The 25,620-nt window shown below is 43.5% G+C and overlaps 1 protein-coding gene across 4 annotated transcripts in view; it reads left to right on the top strand.

Annotated features, from left to right (window-relative positions):
• Nucleotides 1–10,418: 10,418 nt before the first annotated feature.
• The window catches only part of wdr4 (WD repeat domain 4), a 103,566-nt gene continuing 88,364 nt past the window's right edge, over nt 10,419–25,620 (top strand). Inside the window, exon 1 of one of the 4 annotated variants that reach the window (XM_037280664.1) lies at nt 10,419–10,603. In XM_037280664.1, coding sequence (XP_037136559.1) covers nt 10,521–10,603 — 83 coding nt within the window. In that variant the 5' untranslated portion in view covers nt 10,419–10,520. The remainder of the gene's footprint in view (nt 10,604–25,620) is intronic. The other 3 variants (XM_037280663.1, XM_037280662.1, XM_037280661.1) reach the window with 3 other exon arrangements.

Here is a 25,620-nt window from a genome sequence, read left to right as displayed (position 1 = left end):
TTGCTAGTGCATCATAGTCTGGAGTAATTTGTTGTGGTAATTCTTAGGATAGAGCCGAGGTGTCGGTCCGTTAACCTAGATCTGTGACGGGCTTTGTTGATGTTCATGTGGCTGAACGTCTTCTCACACACGTAGGTCGAGCCAAATTGTCCACTCTTTTTTAACATTCGGCACTCAGTGTCCACCTTTCTTTTCTTCGGGCCACTCATTTTAATGGAATGATTCCAGGGGAAGGTTTGTGGGTGGCATTAGCGTAAAACTGTATCTGAAAACTCAGCGCGCGAATTACGAGAATATTGACGTCACAGCCTACACTCGAAATTCGGCACTGATAGATGAAATTACTACGTACTACTGAGTATGCACACGCACTTGTGAGTGTGCACCAAGCTTTCTGACACAGCTCCCGGGAGTAAATGCGCGGGCGGGCGCTTCCCCATCTACTGGGGAAACATAGTAATTGCAGGGAAAATGACCCAAAAAAAATTTAATAATACAATTTATTCAGGTTTATCAAATTCTTGTTAAGCCATTTTTCTGACTCCAACTCACATGCAAAATAAAAAAAATAAAAATCAACAATTTTATACAAATCAACTTATTGTTCTTCATGAACCACAAATCATCACTTCCACCCCATGAACAGCAGCACCACAACTAATCACTCACTTCTCCAGCTGCGTCGCTGTCCCACCAGCCAAGCCTGCTTTCCACACAATATCAACATAGACACACTTCAACAATTATGTAGCGACCTGGTTAACCCAGTTACCCTTCGCCCTAGACAACAATATAAGTCTCTAAGGTTGCACTATTGAGGTCGCCAGGCATCCGTCCTGCTAGTATATCAGCGATGCCTTCACCTTTTTTTTTTTTCTTTTTTCACGAGGCCCCGACTCCTATAGAGGCTTTGCAGCTGACGTCATCAAGCTACCCACATTAGCTTGGCGGCCATCTTGGCGGTCAACTTTTCAGTGCCGGTCAACGACTCACACACGCTTTCTTGTTATATCTGCTGCTATTTGAGCTTAAAAATGCCGGATACCTGCTGTGCTGTTGGATGTAGCAATAGACGAGGCGATAAACCAAATCTTAGCTTCTATAGATTTCCGGCGAACATGAAAAAACGTGATAAATGGATCGCGGATATTCGTCGTGAACGATGGAAACCTACGATTTACACAAGGATATGCAATGAGGACTTCATGTCAGGTATGTAAACAAACTATTCACCCCTGATTTGTTCCACAAAATGTGAAATAATACAATATGGGATGATACAAATATGATTGTTGAAAATGCTGGGTGCATTTTTAGAAAGGCAGCAAGTGAAACAATTTTTTCTTAATGTAGCATTTTTTAACAAGAGGGTTTTTGTTACTTCATTTGGCACAAGGTAAAATCTACATTGGTAAAGTTTTCAAGCCATTGGCACAAGGTTAAAATTTTTATTGGTTAAGTTTTCAAGCCAATCAGATGTGGCATCATGCAAAAATAAACAAAAAATAAAAATGGTAGCAACTTGAACAGACAGGTACAGTATCTGAATGATTTCACTCTATTCAGTTTTTTAATATGTCAAGTTATGAAATGCCATTACAAAACAAATTGAACTGTGTATATCCCCTTCAACAACGTGCTTAATTATTTATGGTAGTCATGATGAATAATGTGATTGTTTAATTGTTTCAGGTGCAAAAACCAAAGATCCACTATCCCCAGACTATGTGCCAAATATATTTGAGCATACCCAGTCACCTCACAAACGAAAACTCAAATGTTCAATGAAGATCTTTGAGAGAAGACAAAATCTCAAGCAGCGCAAGAGAGACCGCGAGAGGGCATTGGCAGCAGCAGCAGCACTTGTCAATATTTCCCAGTCTGTCCCTTGTGAAAATGATCAACTACCCGCTGGTGAAGATGTGGTGCACGCTGAGATTCGAAAAGAAGGCATGGTGACTACTGCCACACAGACGGCTATCACTGGGGAAGCAATGGATTCCCTCACTGCAGAGTGTAAAAATCTGCGTGCAGAACTTGATGAACTGAAGGACAGTTTGAAACGCTGTACATGGAATGAAGAATCTTTGAGACATTGGTCCTGGTCGTTGCCTTAAAATTCGAGGCCGTAATTCGCCCAGCTCTTTGTTGAAACCAAGTTGTTGATGTTGCTTGGCCCCTGGACTCTTCTTCAACCGCAGATATCTGAAAAACATTTTAATAAAAATTGTTTTCACTATGATTAGATTTGTAACAGGTTGGAGAACAATAAATTATTTGATATATATATTAATTACTGAGTGCTGAATGTGAACATGTTTCACCCAATCCAGCCATGCAGGTACAGTGGCAGCACAGCAGGATCTGACCATCTTTCGCTATTGCTACCCAAGCTCTGAGGGGAGGATCATTCATCCGTTGAGTGTTTTACCTGAAACAGATAATATGACATACCTTATATTATTATCAGTCCCTAATTTGGATATAATATACAAGGCTAGACCTCTTACTGTCCATTTATGCATATTTTACCTGCCATTTGGTAAGTTTCTCATGAATCATTCATTTTTGAACAAGAGGCCTTTTGTAATAAAAAAAAGCGTAACAATGTGAGTTTTCATTAGAATCACTTCAGTAGTTTTTTCACAATCACACTGTTACTGCCACGTGCGTGCTTTTTCCTTACCTTGGTCATGAGAAGAAATCGATTCTTGTTTAGGATCTGCCATATCAGCCCATCATGCACAAAACCTGCTGTAAAATACTTGTAGGCATCCAGACACTTGTATGCCTTAAGGTCCTTTTCAGTGTACGGAGATGGTGAATCGACGAGGTAATTATAAATATCTGGATATGAGAGTTCAGGCAGGTCGGCTGTTGCAAAATGCTCGGGCGATTTTAGCATGCTTCTCGGTAAAAGGTACGGATCCGTTGTGCCAACAAGGTTAAACTTCTCTCTGTAACGTTTCTTGGATTCTTCATCCAAATGCCCAACTTCGTTGGATAGCAAATCAGCCATAATTCGGATGAAATCGGTGAAAATGTAGCGCAGAAATCAAACAATCTATACAAACACGTAGGAACGAGCTGACGAGTTGACCGCCAAGATGGCGGCATAACACAAAATCACGTGATAAAACCACGTGACTGCAAAGCCTCTATTGGTGGCCTGGCCGATCCAATCGACCCTGACCTTAGGCAACACTACAAAGTCCCTAAGCGTCTACTATTGAGGCCAATCCGGTGCCCATATGCTAGCCATTGGCATCCCACAAGTTCCACGAGTACCTGACCCTTATGGTGGCCTGGCCGATTCAATCGACCCCGACCTTAGGCAACAGTATAAGTCCCTAAGTGTCTACTATTGAGGCCACTCTGGTGCCCATATGCTAGTCACTGGCACCCCACAAGTTCTCCACGGTTCCACGGTGTGTTTCCTTCGCTGATCAGACGAAGTCCTTACCACCTTTCACTTTTTCACCAGTTTCCATACAAGCATAAATGTATATACAACCACCATTCCTGAACACAGAGCTAAAATTATTAATTTTTAATTTTACTCTGCTTTCACTCCACAATATTGCTGAACTGGGAGATTTTATTGAAAAAAAAAAAAAGGTTCCCCCTTACCTTTTGTGCCGATCGGACTGCAATATTGTTGAGCAAGAGCTGAGAAGGAAGAATCCTTCCTGGAGCATGCACTTTCCCTTCTGAAGAAATCACGTCGGATGTTCACCATTTGTTGGATTTTGTCCACATTTTAGGGAGCGCGCTATCTGCGCCTCACGGCAAAAGCCATTGCCAATCACCTGTTATCCAATTTACTCACTGCGTGCTCGTTTGATTTTTTCAGATTTAGGAAAATGCTAAGACACTGAAGCAGAAATTAGACTTACACAGGTTGGTTGAGTTCAATCACAATTCTTGTTAAGAAAGCTCTGTTTTCAGGAAAGTACAATACAGCGCTGGGCCTTTCGTGCGACCATGCTCAAGAGCAGAAAGTCTCCATTCAGAAAAGGCAACGTTCAAGGTTCTTTGGTCAGCTTATATTCAGTTGCACATGCCGGTGTGGGCCGAGTTTGATGGGTGATGAGTCTTTGGGGTGGGGCAAGTTTGCAGTAGAGTTTGATTCCATGGGAGTGGGTGCTGGTTCGGTGAGAGCTGGTTCCGTGGGGTTGGGTGCTGATTATGGCCGATTCGATGTGTGTGGGGGCTGTTGTTTTCCTTCCGTCTTTCAGCCTTGACGATCATCTTTGGCCGGGTTCTTGGCTGTCTCCCTCTGGCAACTGCTGGTTTTATCTCCAAGTGACCTTCCTGTAAACATTCTCCTCCATTCTTGCACATACAGTCGCACCTCATCCATTCATCATTCTTTCAATTTTGTCATTTTGTACGGAATTATGTGAGCTTTTGGCTGTGACATGATCAATTTATTAATGTTCCCTGACTATGCAAAGTTTGTACTCACCACTTACCATGTTTTTGTTTGTTTGTTCTTTTGATACTCCATGTACTTGCTTACGTCATCATATTCTTAGTTTAATCATGCTTTCAACCATATATTTTCTTTGTTAGGCAAAATATTTCCCTCTGTCCAGAACGTTCAGTAGTAATCGAAAACTGGCGTCTAGCATTAGTCAAAACATAAGATACAATCAAGTACTGAACATTTTTAGACGACTTTGGCAGTGTCCGTGATTTAGAAAATCATCAGGCATGCATTAAACAGTTCCTTAAGGGTCATTTAAGCTATTCAGGCAATATATCAAAAAACATTTGCTATTTTAAAGTGCTCAGAAATACATATCAGATCATAAAGTTATAAAAACCTTTGTCATTACCCCCGATCAAAAATGTCTAGTTATGTCTTCTTTATTGATTTGGTGTGTAGGTATAATTAGTATATGCTTAAAATGTTTCTTTTATTGATTCAATATGTGAATATACTTTTCTGCTTATGTACTTTATTCAATGAGGTTCGAGCATATCTGTTTTTGTAGCTAGGCAGGACTTTTTGTATTTTGACCCCATTCCTTCATCTTTTTTGTTTAATGTTCCTTCAATGTGTTTTAAACTTTGGTCTCTCAAAGTACTTAAAAAAATCATTTTGTCATTATATTTATTTTGGCTATTATTTAAACATTGTAAATATAATCCATGTGTGTTTGCGTTCCCTATTTGATGTACTTTTACAATTAAATTTATTCCTAACTACACAGTAATATACTGTAGAAGTTGTTTTATCGGCTTAAAAGCGAGCCGAAAACTTCTCAAATTAAGACTCTGTGAGCCGTGTTTATTAACTGACAAAACAACATGGCGCTACGCGAGACAGAATTAACAGGTGTTGTGCTCGATTTGGTTCCCCCGTGAGATTTTGTTCCCCCTGCCGCGGGAGCGCGCGCACGCCTTGTTTGGAAAGCGAAAAACCGATGCCGTACGGCGTCGTACGGCGTCAGCACTATGTTGTTTTCAATAAAAACATGAAGAACTCACGTTTGCGTCATTCAATTTTAATTTTTAGAAAGGATTATTCTCATTTGATGTCTTTAAATTCATCCGCGTTCTGCCGTTGAAGCGGGGTGCATTCAAAGACCAGTCGGACAGCGGGAACACTCATTGACTTCACCAAAAAGCAACAATATAATTACGTGAGCTCTTTGCATAAATCTCGATGCAAAGTGAAGGAATAGGGTCAAAAGACACAAAACCCGCCTAGCCACAATAACAGATACGCTCACATCTCTTTGGATAAAGTATATAAGCAGACAAGTATATTCATGGAATCAACCAATAAAGCAGACATAACTAGACATTCTTTGATATAAGATAATAACAGAGGTTGCTACAACTTCATGATTCAATATGCATTTCTGTGCACTGCAAAATAAATGTCTTTTGATATGTTGCTTACATAGCTTAATGGCCCTTAAGGAACTGTGTAATGCATGCCTGATGTTTGTTCTCTAAATCATGGACACGGCCAGAGTCGTCTTGACCGTACAGTACTTGATTATATCTTGTGTTTTGATTAAACGTCATATGTCGCCTAATGCGAGACGCCAGCTTTTCGATTACTACTGAACGCTCTGCACAGAGGGAAATGTTTTGCCTAACAGAAAAGATATGGTGGGAAGCATGATTAAACTAATAATATAATGATGTGAGCAAAGACATGGAGTATCAAAAGAACTAACTTTGCATAGTCAGGGAACAGTAATAGATTAATGATGTTACAGCCAAAAAGCTCACATTAATTCGTACAAAATGACAAAAGTGAAAGAATGAGGTACGACAGCATATGTGCAAGAATGGAGGAGAATGTTTACAGGAAGGTCACTCGGAGATAAAAAACCAGCTGGTGCCAGAAGGAGACAGCCAAGGACTCGGCCAAAGATGATCACCAAGGCCGAAAGACGGGATGGAAGACCACAGCCCCCACACACACACCGAATCTTCCATAACCAGCACCCACTCCCATGGAATCAAACTCTACTGCGAACTCGCCCCACCCCAACGACTCATCACCCATCAAACGCGCCCCACACCAACTGAATATAAGCTGACCAAAGAACCTTGAACGTTGCCTTTTCTGATTGGAGACTTTCTGCTCTTGAAAGGCCCAGCGCTGTATTGTACTTTCCTGAAAACAGAGCTTTCTTAACAAGAATTGTGATTGAACTCAACCAACCTGTGTGAGTCTAATTTCTGCTTCAGTGTCTTTGCATTTTCCTACATCTGAAGAAATCAAACGAGCACGCAGGGAGTAAATTGGATTACAGGTGATTGGCAAGGGCTTTTGCCGTGAGGCGCAGATAGCGCGCTCGCAAGATTGTGGACCAAATCCAACAAAAGAAACTCCTCTTTGTCAACCCGTGAGAATTTGTGCCCCCCTCCCATTTTGAGAACGGTGAGTGCTGGACTCCAACTGTTTTTTTTTCTGTCTTCCTGGGGGTCTGTTCAGGTAGTGTGGCAAATTTGAACAGATTCCCTCGATCCTAGGCCAAATTACAGGGGGGAACACATCCTCACGGCGGCCCCTTGAGGATGTGTTCCCCCCCCCTTATTTTGAGAACGGTGAGTGCTGGACTCCAACAGTTTTTTTTTTTTCTGTCTTCCTGGGGGTCTGTTCAGGTAGTGTGGCAAATTTGAACAGGTTCCCTCATTCCTAGGCCAAATTACTGGCGGGAACACATCCTCACGGCGGCCCCGTGAGAATATGTTCCCCCCCTCCCCCCATTTAAAATGGTGTATATGTAAATAAATGATTTCTGCACTGATAACTTTACAATATTGGATACTAAATAAATAAATAAAAAATAGATAATTTTGTTTTCCTTCTTTTGGTCAAACAATATTGTCTTGAATTCAAACTTGTCACCGAATTGCCACAACGCTTCTATTAGAGACTGGTAAGTAATATGCACCCAAGAGAGTTATTGCCACCCAAATAATGGTCCTGACTGTGCTATCAATGCTATATACAACTCAGTTAAGTTTTACACAGGGAAGTACTATAACAATCCTTCTGTCTTTGTTTTCACAGATGATTTATCTAACTTGTGCTTTTTTTGTGGGGAAGCTACACATGACACAGACAACAGATGGGTAATTATGTCAGGTCTTGTTAACTAGTGCATGTGATGATTAAGAAATATATTGAATTACACATTCATTGTAAATTATTGTCTGTTCTATGTTTTCAACAGTGCGCATTTTGATATTTATAACTTCCTAACGTGTAATAGAATAGAATAGAATAGATCTTTATTGTCATTGTCACACATGTACAACGAAATTTAAAAAGTGCCAACCGATCAGCGCATGAGAAAATAAATAAATAAATAGAATAAAAAGATAAAAAATACAAGCTAAAACCCACAGAAGAACATACACAGACATAATCATTTACGTTTAGCGGCATTCAATGTGACTACCGCCGTAGGGTAAAAACTGTTGGCGAATCTGCTAGTCCTTGACCTAATTGATCTATAGCGTCTGCCTGATGGCAACAGTTCGAAAAGGGAGTGGCCAGGGTGGGAAGTGTCCTTCAGAATGTTCTGTGTTTTTTTGAGACAGCGGGTTCTGTGTAGGTCTTCAATATTTTAAAATGTATGTGCTGCATTGTATAATCTTGCTTTTTTCTTTGTTTACCAGATTCAGTGTGACGAGTGTTGCAGGTGGTTCCATCTTATGTGTGTCGGGGAGCCTCCAACGGAAGGCTCTTTTTTTGTGTACAACATGTACAGATTAAATGCTAAATATTTTAAGCTTGCTTAAAGAACTTTTTTTTTAATTTTTATTTCTTAATAAAGTTTAAGTTATTATTTTTTATGTATGTTATATGATTAAGAAACAAAGTTGTTTCACCAAAATAAGGACAACGAAATTGATAAAGTGCAGTAATAAAGGTATCACTGCACAAATCTTTTTTTTTTTTTTTCTTCTCCGTTATTAAGTTCGAACTGCACAATGCATTCAATAATTTCTTCACTATGAGTACTCAGTCATACAACAGTTAAAAGGAACATTTGTAACCCTCTCCTAAGATATGTATTGGTTTAGCTTTTCAAACATGTAAATCGAAGTGCACCTCATTAATTAAACACACACACATATACACTAGGGGTGTAAATCGCGGGTTTTGTCACGATACGATATATCGATACAAAGAACCACGATACGATATTTGCCGATATCTTAAAGCCTGCTGTGATTCATTCATGATACATCACGATATAGTGCTCCACGATCGATTTTTATTTTTTTATTTATTTTTTTTAAAATAAAAAATATAGAACAATATCCTGATTTATAACAATTCATACGCAAAATCAACAAGGTACTGCAAACTCTTTATTTAGGAAATTACAAGAGTATTGTAGTATACAAAGTGCTTATTTTAACACTGAACTTTATCAAATTCCTATATTTTTTCTCATATAAGTAAAGAAAAATGAATATTCTTTCTTTTTTTGTAATACCATTAACTTTAAAGTGCATTACTGAACTATTTATTTACAATAATTTTAATTGTCCGTTGAGCCATCTTTTCTTTGGAATCCAAAGTGCTTCCAAACGAATGACTTGAAGCCCAAAGGGGAGCGAATTTCCTCGTCTTCTTGGACACTAGCCATAGCACCAGCCCAGGAGCCGCGTAGTTGTCGGCTCCCCTTTCACGTGCCTGCTCTGCTCACAACACAACACGCCGCGTACTGCTCCCGGAAAGAGGAAGCAAGCAACAATGAACTGGATTTCAAAATAAAGTCGCGTCTAATGTCCGAGGTCAAACACGGCGATATAAATCGATGTTTACGTTTAGCATCGATGCCAATAAATCGTAGAGCATTATATCGATTAATCGATGTGTATCGATGAATCGTTACACCCCTAATATACACCGTTTTGAATGGGGGGAACATTTCCTCACGGGGCCGCCGTGAGGATGTGTTCCCCCCCTGTAATTTGGCCTAGGATCGAGGGAATCTGTTCAAATTTGCCACACTACCTGAACAGACCCCCAGGAAGACAGAAAAAAAACTGTTGGAGTCCAGCACTCACCATTCTCAAAATAAGGGGGGGGGGGGGGGGGGGGGGGGACATATCCTCACGGGGCTGCCGTGAGGATGTGTTCCCCCCTGTAATTTGGCCTAGGATCGAGGGAATCTGTTCAAATTTGCCACACTACCTGAACAGACCCCCAGGAAGACAGAAAAAAAAACAGTTGGAGTCCAGCACTCACCGTTCTCAAAATGGGAGGGGGGCACAAATTCTCACGGGTTGACAAAGAGGAGTTTCTTTGCATCGAGGTTTATGCAAAGAGCTCACGTAATTATATTGTTGCTTTTTGGTGAAGTGATTGAGTGTTCCCGCTGTACGACTGGTCTTTGAATGCACCCCGCTTCAACGGCAGAACGCGGATGAATTTAAAGACATCAAATGAGAATAATCCTTTCTAAAAATTACATTTGACTGACCCAAACGTGAGTTCTTCATGTTTTTATTGAAAACAACATAGTGCTGACGCCGTACGACGCCGTACGGCATCGGTTTTTCGCTTTCCAAACAAGGCGTGCGCGCTCCCGCGGCAGGGGGAACAAAATCTCACGGGGGAACCAAATCGAGTACAACACCTGTTACGGTAAACGTCACCGGACCTCTTAAAGGGACTGCAACTATAAAGTGAATCAGAACCGTAAAGATGAACAGCATAACATTTAACAGAACACACATATGATTAAGTGAATTATGTCATCAGTAGAGAAAGCACTACAATAGCCACATTTCTGACGTTTAACCGTCAAAGACGCCGTTTGAAAATCTGTTGGGTTGCGCAATCTACAGTTATTTCAAAGTTGTCGCTCCACTGACGACGTGACGTGCACACTCCTAACCAGTAGGTGGAGAAATGCGCCACTTAATTGTTTGCCAACCGCCTAAAAAATATCACAAAAGGAAGAAGAAGAAGCTGCCGGTTGGCTCCAATAGCACCAGAAGCGCGTGTAGACAGAAATACAGACATGGCTTCTATTGGTGTTTGTGGAAAGTGGATGTTTCTATCGTGTGGCACAAGATTGATAGCAGCTCACATCAAGAAGGATAGGTGAGTACAGTTTAAAATGCTTGTGGTGAAACAAAGAATGGTCGCTCATTCACTAAATGCGATTGGCTAACAGGCGATTCTTTATTACTTTGCGTCGGGTTTAAATCCCGCGTTATACTGTTGTTTGTGTGTGCGTGTGTATATTTGTATACTACACACACACACACACACACACACGGACACACACGGACATGGCCCCTGCTTGGCCAGCCTTCACAAATGAGGCAGTAGCCCCACCCCACTGTGTGCTTGTGGAGAGGAGCAAACCATGGAACACATCATAGAAGTTTGTCCTCTCCACAGACTTAAAGGAGGGTTAGTCACCCTCCATACAGCTGACCAGGAGGCAACTGCTTGGCTTAGGGACTTTGCATTCGCTAAATAAAAAAGATATATACAGAACTGTCTCAGAAAATTAGAATATTGTGATAAAGTTCTTTATTTCCTGTAATGCAATTAAAAAAACAAAAATGTCATACATTCTGGATTCATTACAAGTCAACTGAAATATTGCAAGCCTTTTATTATTTTAATATTGCTGATTATGGCTTACATCTTAAGAAAACTCAAAAATCCTATCTCATAATATTAGAATATTTCCTCAGACCAAGTAAAAAAAAGATTTATAACAGCAAAACAAAATCAAACATTTGAAAATGTCCATTAATGCACTCAGTACTTGGTTGGGAATCCTTTTCCACGGATTACTGCATCATTGCGGCGTGGCATGGAGGCAATCAGCCTGTGGCATTGCTGAGGTGTTATGGATGCGCAGGATGCTTCAATAGTGGCCTTAAGCTCCTTTGCATTGTTGGGTCTGGTGTCTTTCAGCTTCTTCTTCACAATACCCCACAAATGTTCTATGGGTTCAGGTCAGGAGAATTGGCAGGCCAATCGAGGACAGTAATGCCATGATCAGTACACCATTTACTGGTGGTTATGGCACTGTGGGCAGGTGCCAGATCATGCTGGAAAATGAAAATCATCATCTCCATAGAGCTTTCCAGCAGACGGAAGCATGTAGTGCTCTAAAAACTGCATTTACTCTGGACTTGATGAAACACAGTGGACCAACACCAGCAGCTGACATGGGTCCCCGAACCATTGCTGACTGTGGGAACTTCACACTGGATTTCAAGCAACTTGGATTTTGCTCCTCTCCAGCCTTTCTCCAGACTCTGGCGCCTTGACTTCCAAATGAAATACAAAACTTGCTTTCGTCTGAAAAGAGGACTTTGGACCACTCTGCAACTGTCCATTGCTTCTTTTCCATAGCCCAAGTCAGACGCTTCTTCCGTTGTCTTGAGTTCAGAAGTGGCTTGACCATGGGAATACCGCTATTGTAGCCCATTTCCCGAACACGTCTGTGAACAGTGGCTTTTGATACCTGGACTCCAGCTTCAGTCCACTGTCTTTGAAGCTCCCCCAAATTCTGGAAGCGACTCTTCTTCACAATGCTGTTAAGGGTGTGGTCATCTCTCTTGGTTGTGCAGCGTTTCATGCCACATTTCCCCTTTCCAACAGACTTTTTGTGGATGTGCTTTGAAACTGCACTCTGTGAACAGCTTGCTCTTTGAGAAATTTCTTTTTGTGTCTTACCCTCCTGATGGGTGTCAGCAGTCTTCCTCATACTTGTGATTTAGTTTACTGAACCAAGCTGAGTGTTTTTCAAGGCTCAGGAAGCCCTTGCAGGTGTTTCAAGTTAATTAGACGATTCAAGTGATTAGTTGAATACCTTACTAGTATACTTATTTATGATATTCTAATATTTTGAGATAGGATATTTGAGTTTTCTTAAGCTGTATGCCATGATCAGCAATATTAAAATAATAAAAGGCTTGCAATATTTCAGTTGATTTGTAATGAGTCCAGAATGTATGACATTTTTGGTTTTTTAATTGCATTACAGAAAAAAAAGAACTTTATCACAATATTCTAATTTTCTGAGACAGTCCTGTACAGTATGTTAAAATGCTCTCAATGGAGCACCGATAGAAGGACACCAGCAGTCTCTGTGTGATGCTGTACCTCCTGAGCACCCTTAGGAAGTAGAGTCTCTGCTGGGCCTTTTTTAGCAGCTCAGAGGTGTTCACGCTCCAGGTGAAGTCCTCCTCGGTGTGGACTTCCAGGAAGCGGAAGAAGGACACCCTCTCCACACAGACCCCGTTGATGATTAGTGGTGGAATGTCCGTTTTTTCCTCCTAAAGTCAATGACCAGTTCTTGGGTTTTAGCTGTGTTTAGGAGGAGATTGTTCTCTCCGCACCACTCCGACAGCTGCACCACCTTGTCCCTCTAGGCCAGGTATGTCAAACATACGGCCCGCGGGCCGGATCCGGCCCGTTGGATGATTTAATCCGGCCCGTCATAAATTTCTGAGTATGTCAAAAAAAGAAGCGAGTCACTAGCTCATTTCTATCAAAAGTTATGATTCTTTAAAATAAATACAACTCAAATGCTCCCTCCGGCCGCTAGAGGGCAGTAAATGTGTAAAAGAGCTCACGTCCAGCATGCGGCACTGACACGAGTTAGTACCAGGAAAGAAACATTCGCAACGTGGTGTCCAACTAGAAATAACTACTACTAAACAAGTTATCGGTCAACACACCCTTCCCAAAATGGCACTGTCAAAAAAAAGAAAAGTGGACACGGAGTGCAGGGTTTTCCAGGAAAAATGGACTGAGAATTATTTATTCACAGAAGTGAAGACAAAACCAGTGTGCTTGGTTTGTAATCAGCAAGTTGCAGTGTTCAAAGAATTTAATATTCGGCACCACTACGAGACTCATCATAAAGAAAAGTATGACCACTTGAAAGGACAAATAAGAAAAGACGAGATAAACAAATTGGTCGCTGGTCTGAAGAAACAGCAGTCTGCTTTTACGCGCAGCCGCGATATCGCTGATGGGGCTGTAAGAGCCAGCTACATTATTGCCAACGAGCTGGTGCAGGCATCCAAGCCATTTGCTGATGGGGAGTTTGTAAAAACATGCATGCTGAAGGCTGCAGAAGTCGTGTGCCCTGAAAAGAGACCTGCCTTTGCCAAGATTAGTCTAACGAGGAACACTGTCGCAGATCGGGTGACAGAACTCTCAAGTGACTTGAGCAGCCAATTGAAAGAGAAAATCAAATCATTTATCGCATTTTCAATTGCAATAGATGAGAGCACCGATGTCACAGATATTGCTCAACTGGCCATATTCATTAGAGGTGTTGATGAAACTTTGACCATCACCGAGGAGCTGCTTGAATTGGTGCCCATTAATGACACCACAACAGCAGAGGACATTTTCAGCGCTCTCGTGCTGTGAGCCTGGCGACCGACGGTGCGCCATCAATGGTGGGGAGAAAGGCAGGCGTTGCCACAAAATTCCGTGACAAAGTACAGACCGCAAATGGAGGACAGGAGTTTTGGGCATTTCACTGTATTTTGCACCAGGAGGCGTTATGTTGCAAAACACTGCAAATGGACCATGTTATGAGCGTGGTTGTGAAAACTGTCAATTTCATCAGAGCTCGCGGTCTAAATCACCGCCAGTTTGACTCATTTCTCAGTGATCATGACATTCGTGCTGGCCTACCATACCACACTGACGTGCGCTGGTTAAGCAGAGGTGCAGTACTCAAGCGCTTCTTTGAGCTACGAGGCGAAATTGGACATTTTATGGAGAAGAAGGGACGCCCAGTAAAGGAACTTCAATGCAAGGAATGGGTGCAGGATCTTGCCTTCATGGTAGATATTACGCAACACTTGAATACACTTAACACTACATTGCAGGGCCGTAACAGAGTTGTCACTCAATATTACGACAGCATAAGTGCGTTCAAGATGAAACTGTCACTGTGGGAGACGCAGCTATCCAGCGGTGACACCACGCACTTCTCATGTCTCACAGCTGTGCGTCCGAAGGCACCGGATCGTCCCGATTTGGATAAATATAAAGACAACATAACAGATTTGCTGCGAGAGTTTGAGCGGAGGTTTCAGGTTTTCAGTGAACTTGAGAACAAGTTCGGCTTTTTTCGCTCGCCATTTACAGTGAAGCCTTCTGATGTGCCAGCGGACATTCAGCTCGAGCTTATTGACTTGCAGTGCGATTCCGCTATGAAGGATAAATTTGGGTCCGTGGGATTGGATACGTTTTATCAGTATCTTGTGCCAGGTTACCCCAAATTAACAGCCATGACTGCAAAGGTTCTCTCCATGTTTGGGACTACTTATCTTTGTGAACAGGTGTTCTCCGTGATGAACAATAATAAAACAAAGCAGCGCTCAAGGTTGACAAATGAACACTTGAATGACATTGTTAAATGTGCTGCTACTCAGGATTTGACACCTGATATCGACGCACTTGTAAAGGCAAAAAGATGCCAAGTTTCAGGAGCCAGCAGCAGCAAGTAGACTGCAGGAGTGCAGTGAGAGAGAGAAAAAAGTGTGATGACACGACATTTGTTTGCACTCATGAATACAGATCATTAAAAATAAGATTAATCTGGTTTCATATTAAAGACAATTAATATTGTGCAGTATATTCTCAGCTTCAGTAGGCCCAGCCCAGTAGTTTGAGCTGATGTAGTCTAATCTTATTGCCCATGCACTGCTAAAACTTTTATTTTGTATTTTTATTTATTATTATTTCAAAGCAGTATGACAATTAAGGCAAAACATTTTTTTTCATAGCTCCCACTTGAGTTTGTTTAGTGTGGTGAGTTGGTTCAGGTGTAAAACTGCATTCACTCAACTGTTAAAATAAACCAGTTGTTAACACATTCAATGCCAAACATGAAAATCATTTTTTTTCTCCATTGTTTGTGAATAAATGTGTTGTGCTTAGAAAAGATCCCTTGTCATCCGTGATTATAATATGTAGGGTAGGCTACAAATGTAGGCTGAATGATAAAGCATAGTACTGAAAAACAAAGCTAAATAGTTGGAGTTGACATTCTTTTACTGATCCGGCCCACCTGAGAACAGAAAGTCTGGATCCGGCCCCAGAGCCAAACTGAGTTTGACACGCCTGCTCTAGGCAGACTCATCCCCCTCTGAGATGAGCCCCATCACGGTGGTGTCATCCGCAAACTTTACCATGGTGTTGCTGCGGTGGGTGGGGGTGCATGTGTGTGTGTAGAGCGTGTAGAGCAGTGGACTCAGTATGCAGCCCTGTGGGGAAGCGGTACCAAGGCTGAGAGGTGTGGATGTATGACGGCCCACTCTCACCCTCTGGCTGCGGCCTGTCAAGAAGCTCTTAATCCACATGCAGGTGTTGTGTGGAAGTCCCAGGTCCCCCAGTATGTCCCCCAGTCTGTGGGGGAGGATGGTGTTAAAAGCAGAGCTGAAGTCCACGAAGAGCATCCGCACATAGCTCCCAGGCTGCTCCAGGTGGGACAGTGCAGCATGGAGGGCTGTAGCTACTGCTATTAGCCCTGTAGGCAAACTGGTGGGGGTCAAAACCTCAGAGCAGGAGTGATGTGATCTGACCCCGGACCAGCTTTTCAAAGCACTTCATCACCACCGGGGTGAGTGCGACTGGCCGGTAGTCATTAAGGCTGATGATATGGCGTTTCTTGGGCAGGGGGACTATAGTGGAGGATTTTAAACAGGATGGGACAGTGGACTGGGTAAGGGACTGATTGAAGATCTTGGTGAAGACCCCAGCCAGCTGATCTGCGCAGTACTTCAGGACACGCCCAGTGACGCCGTCAGGACCCGCAGCCTTCTTCGGGTTGATGGTCCGCAGCGTGCGCCTCACCTCGTGCTCTTCCACTGTCAGGGTGAAGTTGCTGCGGACTGTGGGATGCGATGTGGCCGCTTCAGGTGGCTCGGACTCGAACCGGGCAAAGAAGGTGTTAAGGGCCTCTGCCAGTGAGGCGTCCCCTTCAGCAGCTCCGATGGTGGTCCTGTAGTTAGTAAGATGCTGGACTCCCTGCCACGCCTGCCTGCTGTTGTTGCTGTCCAGGTGATCCTCAATCCTCCTCTTGTAGTCCAGCTGGGCCTCTCTGATGTCCCTCCTCAGGTTGGCTCTGGCTGCGCTGTAGAGAGCCCCGTCCTCAGATCTGAGGGACAGGGCGGTGTCCCTCTCCTCCAGCAGCCGAAGGACCTCCCGGGTCATCCAGGGCTTCTGGTTGGGGTATATCCGTATATGTTTGTCCACCGTGACAGTGTCTGTGCAGTGCTTGATATAAAACAGAACACTGTCTGTGAACACGTTCAAGTCCCGGTGTTCGAAGATGTCCCAGTGCGACGTCCAGCGCTGCGCGTTCCCCCTTCTCTTTCGGGGGGGCGTGGGGGGGGGGTCCTAGTGGGACGTCCAACGCTGCCCGTTACCTTCTCTTCCGGGGGGGGGGGTGCTAGTGGGACGTCCAACGCTGCGCGTTACCTTCTCTTCCGGGGGGGGGGGGGCTAATCGGACGTCGAGCGCAGCGCGTTCGCTTCTCTCCCGGGGGGGGAGGCGGCTAGTGTGACGTCAAATCAAACGCTGCGTGTTCGCTTCTCTTCCGGGGGGGGGGCTAATCGGACGTCAAGCGCTTTGTGTGGCGGGCTCCATCTAGTGTGGAAACTGAGAAGTGCTCAAGCTGTTGTGCGGGCCACATTCAATTATGTTTTCAGAATTTGCTGCGGGCCAATAAAAACTGGACCGCGGGCCGCAGTTGGCCCGCGGGCCGTAGTTTGGACACCCCTAGTCTACAGTCACCATATTAGTACACCAGTTGTTATTGACGTACATACAGAGCCCCCCTCCCTTGCTCTTGCCGGAGTTCTCAGTCCTGTCATGACGCTGTGTGGCGTAGCCTGCTAGCTCGTTAGCAGAGTCCGGTATGAGTGGATGAAGCCAGGTTTCCGTGATCAGCAGCATGCAGCAGTCGTTCACGGTCCGGTTCGCTGAGCTCTGTAGCCTTAGTTTATCCATTTTGTTAGTGAGAGACCTGGCGTTGGTGAGAAACAGGCTTGGGAGCGGTGGTTTGAACGGCCGCTTCCGTAGCCTGGTTAGCGCGCCGGCCCTGCAGCCCCGCTTTTGCCTCCTCTCTCTGCGCCACCTTCGCTTCCTTCCAGCGGGGATGGTGATCCAAGGGGAGCCGGGGCGCCTGATGATATCCTCCGGTGTGTTTTGAGAGCGGTGAAACTCCGCTGTGACACTCAAATCGCAGCAAACTCCTATCTTGAAGAGCTCCTGCCGGTTGTAGGTGGTGTATGATCGACAAACAGTGAGTACAAACACTAACAAAAACCAAACAATGCGTAGATCGGAGAGCACTGAGCCGCTGCAACTGCGTGGGCCGCCATAACAGTCAGCTGCACTGCAGATTTGGAGGTGCTGACCGTCATCCCGACCGCGTCACACTTGGCTGCGAACCGCTCAATTGAGAGCTGGAGATCATGGCTTGAAGAGGCCAACAGCACCGTATAGAGTTGGTCCACAGTTCCACGGCCAGGACGAAAGCCACACTGCTCCTCCTGAATCCGAGATTCGACCTCCCGACGGGCCCTCCTCTCCAGCACCCCTGAATAGACCTTACCAGGGAGGCTGTGATTCCTCTGTAGTTGGAACACACCCTCCGGTCCCCCTTCCTAAAGACTGGAACCACCACCCCAGTCTGCCAATCCAGAGGCACCGTCTCCGATGTCTACGCAATTTTGGAGACACGCGTCAGCCAGGACAACCCCACAACATCCAGAGCCTTTAAGAACTCCGAGCGGATCTCATCCACCCCCGGGGCCTTGCCTCCGAGAAGTTTTTTAACTACCGTGATTTTCCATGCAAAATACGCCCCCATGCATAATACGCACCCTAAAAATGGCATGTCGATGCTGGAAAAAAGCCTGTACCCATGTATAATACGCACCCAAATTTTGACTCTTACTTAAGTCCGTAAACGTAAAATTATTTCAGAAAAAAGATCATCTTTGGGAACAACCGGATGTTATTCTGCCGGTCAGTATCACTCACTGCGCATGCGCTAGCAAACTCGATAGCGGAGAAATGTTTCGGATTTGTGTAGGGTACATTGTGACAGCAAACGAGCAGGTGATCGAGCAAGCGTCTGATACGAGTCTGATACGAGAGCATTGTGTTCGTATGGAGCGTGTTTGAAGTGAACAGCAGAGAAGAAAGGAACAAGGCAAAGTGTTGTGAAATAAAATATTACCTGTAATACGCATTTAGGTAGAGAACTGAACTATCGCTCTTTATATAGCTGACGTGTCTTGCGCATCCGTTCTGCGCATCTGTAATGGCGGCCTCCGTGTGATATCCGGTTTGCGATGGAGATTAAAAAACAAACAATATTTGACAATAACACATCATCAAGGATTGCATCATCGCATCAAACGATGTGTCGTCAATTATGAATTTTACTGACTAAGTGTGTTGGGCAGGATGGCTGAATGCGATGTGCGATTGACGACAAACAAGAAGAAAGGTGTGATTTCAAGTTTTATTTCGAGGGAGATTTTCTTCAAAAATTGTTGTACCCATGCATAATGCGCACCCCAGATTTTAGGACAATAAATTAGTTAAATTTTGCGCATTATGCATGGCAAATCACGGTACCTCAGTGACTTCGACCCCAGAGATTAGATGGTCCACCTCAGAGTCTCCAGGCCCTGCTTCCACTATGGAACGCGTCGGTGGAATTGAGGAGGTCTTCTCCCCACCGACTCACGACGTCCCGAGTCGAGGTCAGCAGCACGCCATGTCTATCAGCTTGATGGCATCCCTTACCGCCGGTGTCCACCAGTCGGTTAGTGGGTTCCCACCATGACAGGCACCGACCACCTTACGGCCACAGCACACCTGCGTGAAGCTGGCCCCCAACCCCACGCAAAATTTAAGGAAAATAGTTTGTGCTTCGTTTGGGCCGTAAAAATTTTCGTTTGTGCTGCAACGGTTTTTTAGTTATGAAAGATTATTTTATAGGTCATCCTGAGTTCACCCAGCCCCCCACCTGCTCCAAATAAACCCAAAATGGTACCGTTCGTTTGTGCTCCGTTTGTGCTGGTTTGTGTTGCAAAAACTTTCGTTTGTGCTGCTACGGTTTCGTAGATATTACACATTTAATTTATAGCGATGACGTCACCCACCCCCCCATTTACCTCCAAATGGACCCAAAATGGTACAGTTCGTTTGTGCTTCGTTTGTGCTGCAAAAACTTTCATTTGTGCTGCAACGTTTTTTTAGTTATGAAAGATTATTTTATAGGTCATCCAGCATTCACCCAGCCCGCCATCTGCTCCAAATGAACCCAAAATGCTACCGTTCGTTTGTGCTTCGTTTGTGCTGGTTTGTGCTGCAAAAATTTTCGTTTGTGCTGCTACGGTTATCGTAGATATTACACATTTAATTTATAGTGATGACGTCACCCAGCCCCCCATTTAACTCCAAATGGACCCAAAATGGTACCGTTCGTTTGTGCTTCGTTTGTGCTGGTTCTTGCCACAAAAACTTTCGTTTGTGCTGCTACGGTTTCGTAGATATTACACATTAAATTTATAGCGGACGTCACTCAGCCCCCCATTTAACTCCAAATGGACCCAAAATGGTACCGTTCGTTTGTGCTGGTTTGTCTCGCAAAAACTTACGTTTGTGCTGCTACGGTTTTGCAGATATTACACATTTAATTTATAGCGATGATGTCACCGTATTTCGTCACGAATTTCAAGCTCTTGGAATGCCCCTGATACAGGACGAATATAAGGTAAATATGTTCTTAGCCTTTTTTTTTTTATAAAATAATCTTTCATAACAAAAAAAACCGTTGCCGCAACTTCAACTTCACATACATGTATTACCGTTTTTTTCCGTGTATAATGCGCCCCCATGTATAATACGCACCCTAAAAATGGCATGTTGATGCTGGAAAAAAGCCTGTACCCATGTATAATACGCACCCAATTTTTTTTTTTTTTTTTTTTTCTTTTTTTTTTTTTTAAGTCCCAATGATCGTCACACACGCAGGGAGGCAATGGGTCCCATTTTTATAGTCTTTGGTATGGTCTTAACTAGGCTGGATGTATATTTTTTTGTTGGTGTTGATTTCTCCGACTGCCCATAAAGGCACCACCGCGATCAGATGAAAAGAGAGGAAAGTGACGTGCGGACATGTGAAAAAGGCGGCTCTGTATGGGAGAGACGTTGAAGAGGAATAAAAACACCCTTGGAAACCAAAACTTGCCCCTCGTGACTCGGAGCCGCAACAAATGTTTCGGATTTGTGTAGGGTACATTGTGACAGCAAACGAGCAGGTGATCGAGCAAGCGTCTGATACGAGAGCATTGCGTTCGTATGGAGCGTGTTTGAAGTGAACAGCAGAGACGAAAGGAACAAGGCAAAGTGTTGTGAAATAAAATATTACCTGTAATACGCATTTTGTTATTTGCTGATTGTATTAAACTATCACATTCATTGTCAGTCAAGAAGAGAAGAGGACTATTATCCCTTCTTTGACGAAATGACCAGAGCACAGTACAAACACACTATTGTCGGTCAGTTTTGTTGTACCATGATTTTCTTAAAAAAAAAAAAAAAAAAAAAAAAAAAAATTTTGTTTGAAAAAAATTTAAAAAAAATTTGTACCCATGTATAATGCGCACCCCAGATTTTAGGACAATAAATTAGTTAAATTTTGCGCATTATACACGGAAAAAAACGGTAATTGTTGCATTGATTTACACATTTGATTTAATGAATTGGAGTGACACAGATGGTTTTATAAACGTGGTCTTTATGTAATAGTTTTTTTTAAATCACTCGGAATGTTACGTCAGGGCCGTTCTCAGCTCTTCGTTTGTGTTTATGTCACGTTAGCATACCTATCGTTTAGCCTGTTGTTGCTCGTTCATGACTGTTCTTGGTGTTGGATTTTGTCGAATAAATTGCCCCCCAAAATGCGACTTATACTCACCATCGGCGCAACCCACTCCAGGTGGTGATCAGTTGACAGCTCCGCCCCTCTCTTCACCCGAGTGTCCAAAACATGCGTCCGCAAATCCGATGACACGACTACAAAGTCGATGATTGAACTGCGGCCTAGGGTGTCCTGGTGCCAAGTGCACACATGGACTCCCTTATGCTTGAACATGGTGTTCATTATGGACAACCCGTGTCGAGCACAGAAGTCCAATAATAGAACACTGCTCGGGTTCAGATCGGGGGGCCGTTCTTCCCAGTCACGCCCTTCCATGTCGCACTGCCATTGCCCACGTGAGCATTGAAGTCACCTAGCAGAACGATGGAGTCCCCAGAAGGAGCGCTCTCGAGCACTTCTTCCAAGGACTCCAAAAAGGTTGGGTACTCTGAGCTGCCGTTTGGTGCATAGACACAAACAACAGTCAGGACCCGTCCCCCCCACCCGAAGGCGGAGGGAGGCTACCCTCTTGTTCGCCGGGGTGAACCCCAATGTGCAGGTGCCCAGCCGGGGGGCAACAAGTATGCCCACACCTGCTCGATGCCTCTCATCGTGGGCAATAGGATGTTTTCTACTGAGAAAGCAGACGATAAACTTACCTCCACAGCTGTTGCAGTCGCTGGTACTTCTTAGTATTTGCATTTTAGCTCAATAGCTCCCAGGTCATGTGACCTTTTGAACCCAAATTTTAATGGATGACATGGCCACGTGGGCTGGTTGTGATACACCTCTTAGATTTTCATTCCAATGCTTCAATTATTTTTAGTGAATTTATTACTTCCCAACACCTTATGACCCAAAATGTTGAGGGATTTTTTACTGTAAAAACTAGCATTTTAAGCTCAATAGCTACTAGGTCATGTGACCTTTTGACCCCACATTTTCAAGGATGACACTCCCACATGGTTTGCTTGAGACACATCTCTTGGATTTTCATTCCAATGCTTCAATTATTTTTGATGAATTTATTACTTCCCAATATTAGCAATTTAGCTCAATATCGTCTAAGAACAATACTATTTAGTATTTATATGATTCCGCTTGGGGACATAATATGTAAATACAACATTAGTTTTCAATGTTATGCGGATGACAACCAATTATATATGCCGTTATCGATGACAAATCCATGGGACTGTTGTAATCTTGAGGCACGCCTTGCAGAGATTAAACAATGGATATCTCTCAATTCCCTACGTCTTATCCCAGATAAAACCAATATGTTGATAATTGGTCCTGCTCATTATTATCACTTATTTAAGGAAACACTATACAAATGGATAAACTTTCAGTCATAGTGATACTTTAACTAATCTCGGGGTTGTATTTGACCAAACGCTCTCTTTTCAAAAACACATTCAGAACATAACTAGAATTGCGTTTCTTTCACCTCCGTAATATTGCTAAGATTCGTCCGATTCTTTCAACTAGTGACGCGTAAACTATTATAAATGCGTTTATTACATGCCTTGATTACAGTAACGCATTATTCTCTGGTCTTCCTAAGTCCAGTATTAAAAGTGTACCGCTCACATGGATGAGAACATTTGATCACATTACCCCAATATTCGCCAACATACAGTTATCTCACAAAATTGAGTTCACCCCACTCATATCTCCAATGTTTTAATTATATCTTGTCATGGGACAACACTGAAGAAATGACACTTTGATACAATGTTAAGTAGTCATTGTAGAGCTTGGATAGCAAAGTAAATGTATTGTTACTTCAAAGTAACTCAAAATACAACAATGAATGTGTAAAATGCTGGCAACAAAAGTGAGTACACCCCGACTGAAAATCTCAAAATTAAGACAAAATTGGGACCAATTCGCCATTTTTCCTTCCTGTGTAATGTGACTAGTTAGTGTAATGAGGTGTTAGGTGTGATTGGGGATAAGGTGTATTAAATTAGGTATTCTCACTCTCATACTGGTCACAGGAAGTTCAACATGGCACCTCATGGCCAAGAACTCTCTGAGGATCGAAAAAAAAGAATTATTGCTCGACATAAAGATGGCCTAGGCCAGGGGTGGGCAAACTACGGCCCGCGGGCCACATCCGGCCCACGGGACCGTTTAATCCGGCCCGCCAACCCTGAATAAATTGTATTATTAAACTTTTTTTTTTGGTCATTTTGCCTGCAATGACTGCGTTTCCCCAGTAGATGGGGAAGCGCTCGCCTGCGCATTTACTACCGGAAGCCGTGTCAGAAAGATCGGTGCACACTCACAAGTGCGTGTACGTACTCAGTAGTACGGACATGGCGCACTCGCGCTCTATTTGTATCAGTCCCGAATTTAGAGCGTGGGCTGTGACGACAGCATTCTTGTAATTCGCGCGCTGAGCTTTCAGATACAGTTTTACGCTAAAGCCACCCACAAACCTTCCCCTGGAATCCTTCCATTAAAATGAGTCGCCCAAGGAAAAGCAAGGTGGACACTGAGTGCCGAGTGTCTAAAAAAGAGTGGTCAATTTGGCTCGACGTACGCGACGTGACGTTCAGCCACATGAGCATCAACATCAACCCGTCACAGATCTAGGTAAACGGACCAACACCTCGGATCTCTCCTAAGAATTGCCACAACAAATTTTACTCCAGACTATGACGCACTAGCAAAAAAGGGAGACCAACAACACTGTTCCCACTGAAAATGAAGGGGAGGCTCTCAAGTTTGTTGTAAAAAAATGCATTTTGAATATAATTTGTACAAATAGCAGGGATTGAAACTAGCGACCATTCTCATTTTCAAACAATGCAGGATGCTCAAGGACATTGATGCACCACCTGTTTGCGACTAATCTTAACCTGTAAAGTTCTTAAGGCTTACTTTAAGGAAGTGTTTCCCGTTTCCTCACCTCTGTTACCAGGTGTTTGTGAGTTAAAACTCTGCTCTGATTTTCAGATACCCCCCACTGTGTTGCCATTTTGATTACTTTATTTGGATGTGTGCTTTCACCGATTCTTCAAGACGATATATATGGTCAGAATGTTTGCCGTTTGATGTGATCTCATAAGATAAACATCTTTCATTAATCTGACCTGCAGGCACTGAAGTGATGGAGACTGTTATTCATAATAACAGTCGTATTTTATGAGAATCACTGATAGCAGTTTTTTAGTGAATTTTTTTAATGCTGTTAATAAATGCATTTGTTTTCAAAAAACTGTTTTGGGAATATCCATGCTTTACTACCTACTAAAGGCCAAAACCTTTTATGCAATGACTTTTACAGGTCGTTTATATTACTTCACACAAACACTACATCCATCTGCTCCTGGTTCGGCCCTCCGGTCCAAATTTAGAACCCAGTTCGGCCCGCAAGTCAAAAAGTTTGCCCACCCCTGGCCTAGGCCATCCTTTCCTCGGGGGCTGAATCCCTACATGTTTTCCAAGTTTCCCTCGTTAAACACACCTGATTCAAATGACCTGTTAATCCTCACATTCTGCAGGAGCCTGATTAATTTAAACAGGTGTGTTTAACGAGGGAAACTTGGAAAACATGGAGGGATTTTGCCCCGAGGAAAGGAGTTTGACACCCCTGGCCTCGGCTTCAGAAGATTGCCAACACCCTGAAACTGAGCTGTAGCACGGTGGCTAAGACCATACAGCGGTTTAAGAGGACAAGTTCCATTCAAAACAGGCCTCGCCATGGTCGATCAAAAAAGTTGTGCGCGCGCGCTCAGCGTCATATTCAGAGGTTGGCTTTGGAAAACAGGCGTATGAGTGCTGCCAGCATTGCTGTAGAGGTTGAAGGGGTGAGGGTCAGTCTGTCAATGCTCAGACCATACGCTGCACACTGCATTCAATTGATCTGCATGGCTGTCGTCCCAGGAAAAAGCCTCTTCTAAAAAAGATGGACAAGGAAGCTCGCTAAAGGTTAGCTGAAGACAAGCAGACTAAGGATATGGGTTACTGGAACCATGTCCTGTGGTCTGATGAGACCAAGATAAACACATTTGGTTCAGATGCTGTCCAGCATGTGTGGCGGCAACCAGACAAAGACAAGTGTGTCTTGCCTACAGTCAAGCATGGTGGTGGGAGCGTCATGGTCTGGGGCTGTATGAGTGCTGCTGGCACTGGGGAGCTACAGTTCACTGAGGGAACAATGAAT

This window comes from Syngnathus acus, chromosome 21, assembly GCF_901709675.1.
Source record: "Syngnathus acus chromosome 21, fSynAcu1.2, whole genome shotgun sequence".
In the NCBI taxonomy this organism is placed as follows: domain Eukaryota; kingdom Metazoa; phylum Chordata; class Actinopteri; order Syngnathiformes; family Syngnathidae; genus Syngnathus; species Syngnathus acus.
The sequence above is the reverse complement of the archived record's forward strand: the minus strand, read 5'-3'. Positions and strand labels throughout refer to the sequence as shown.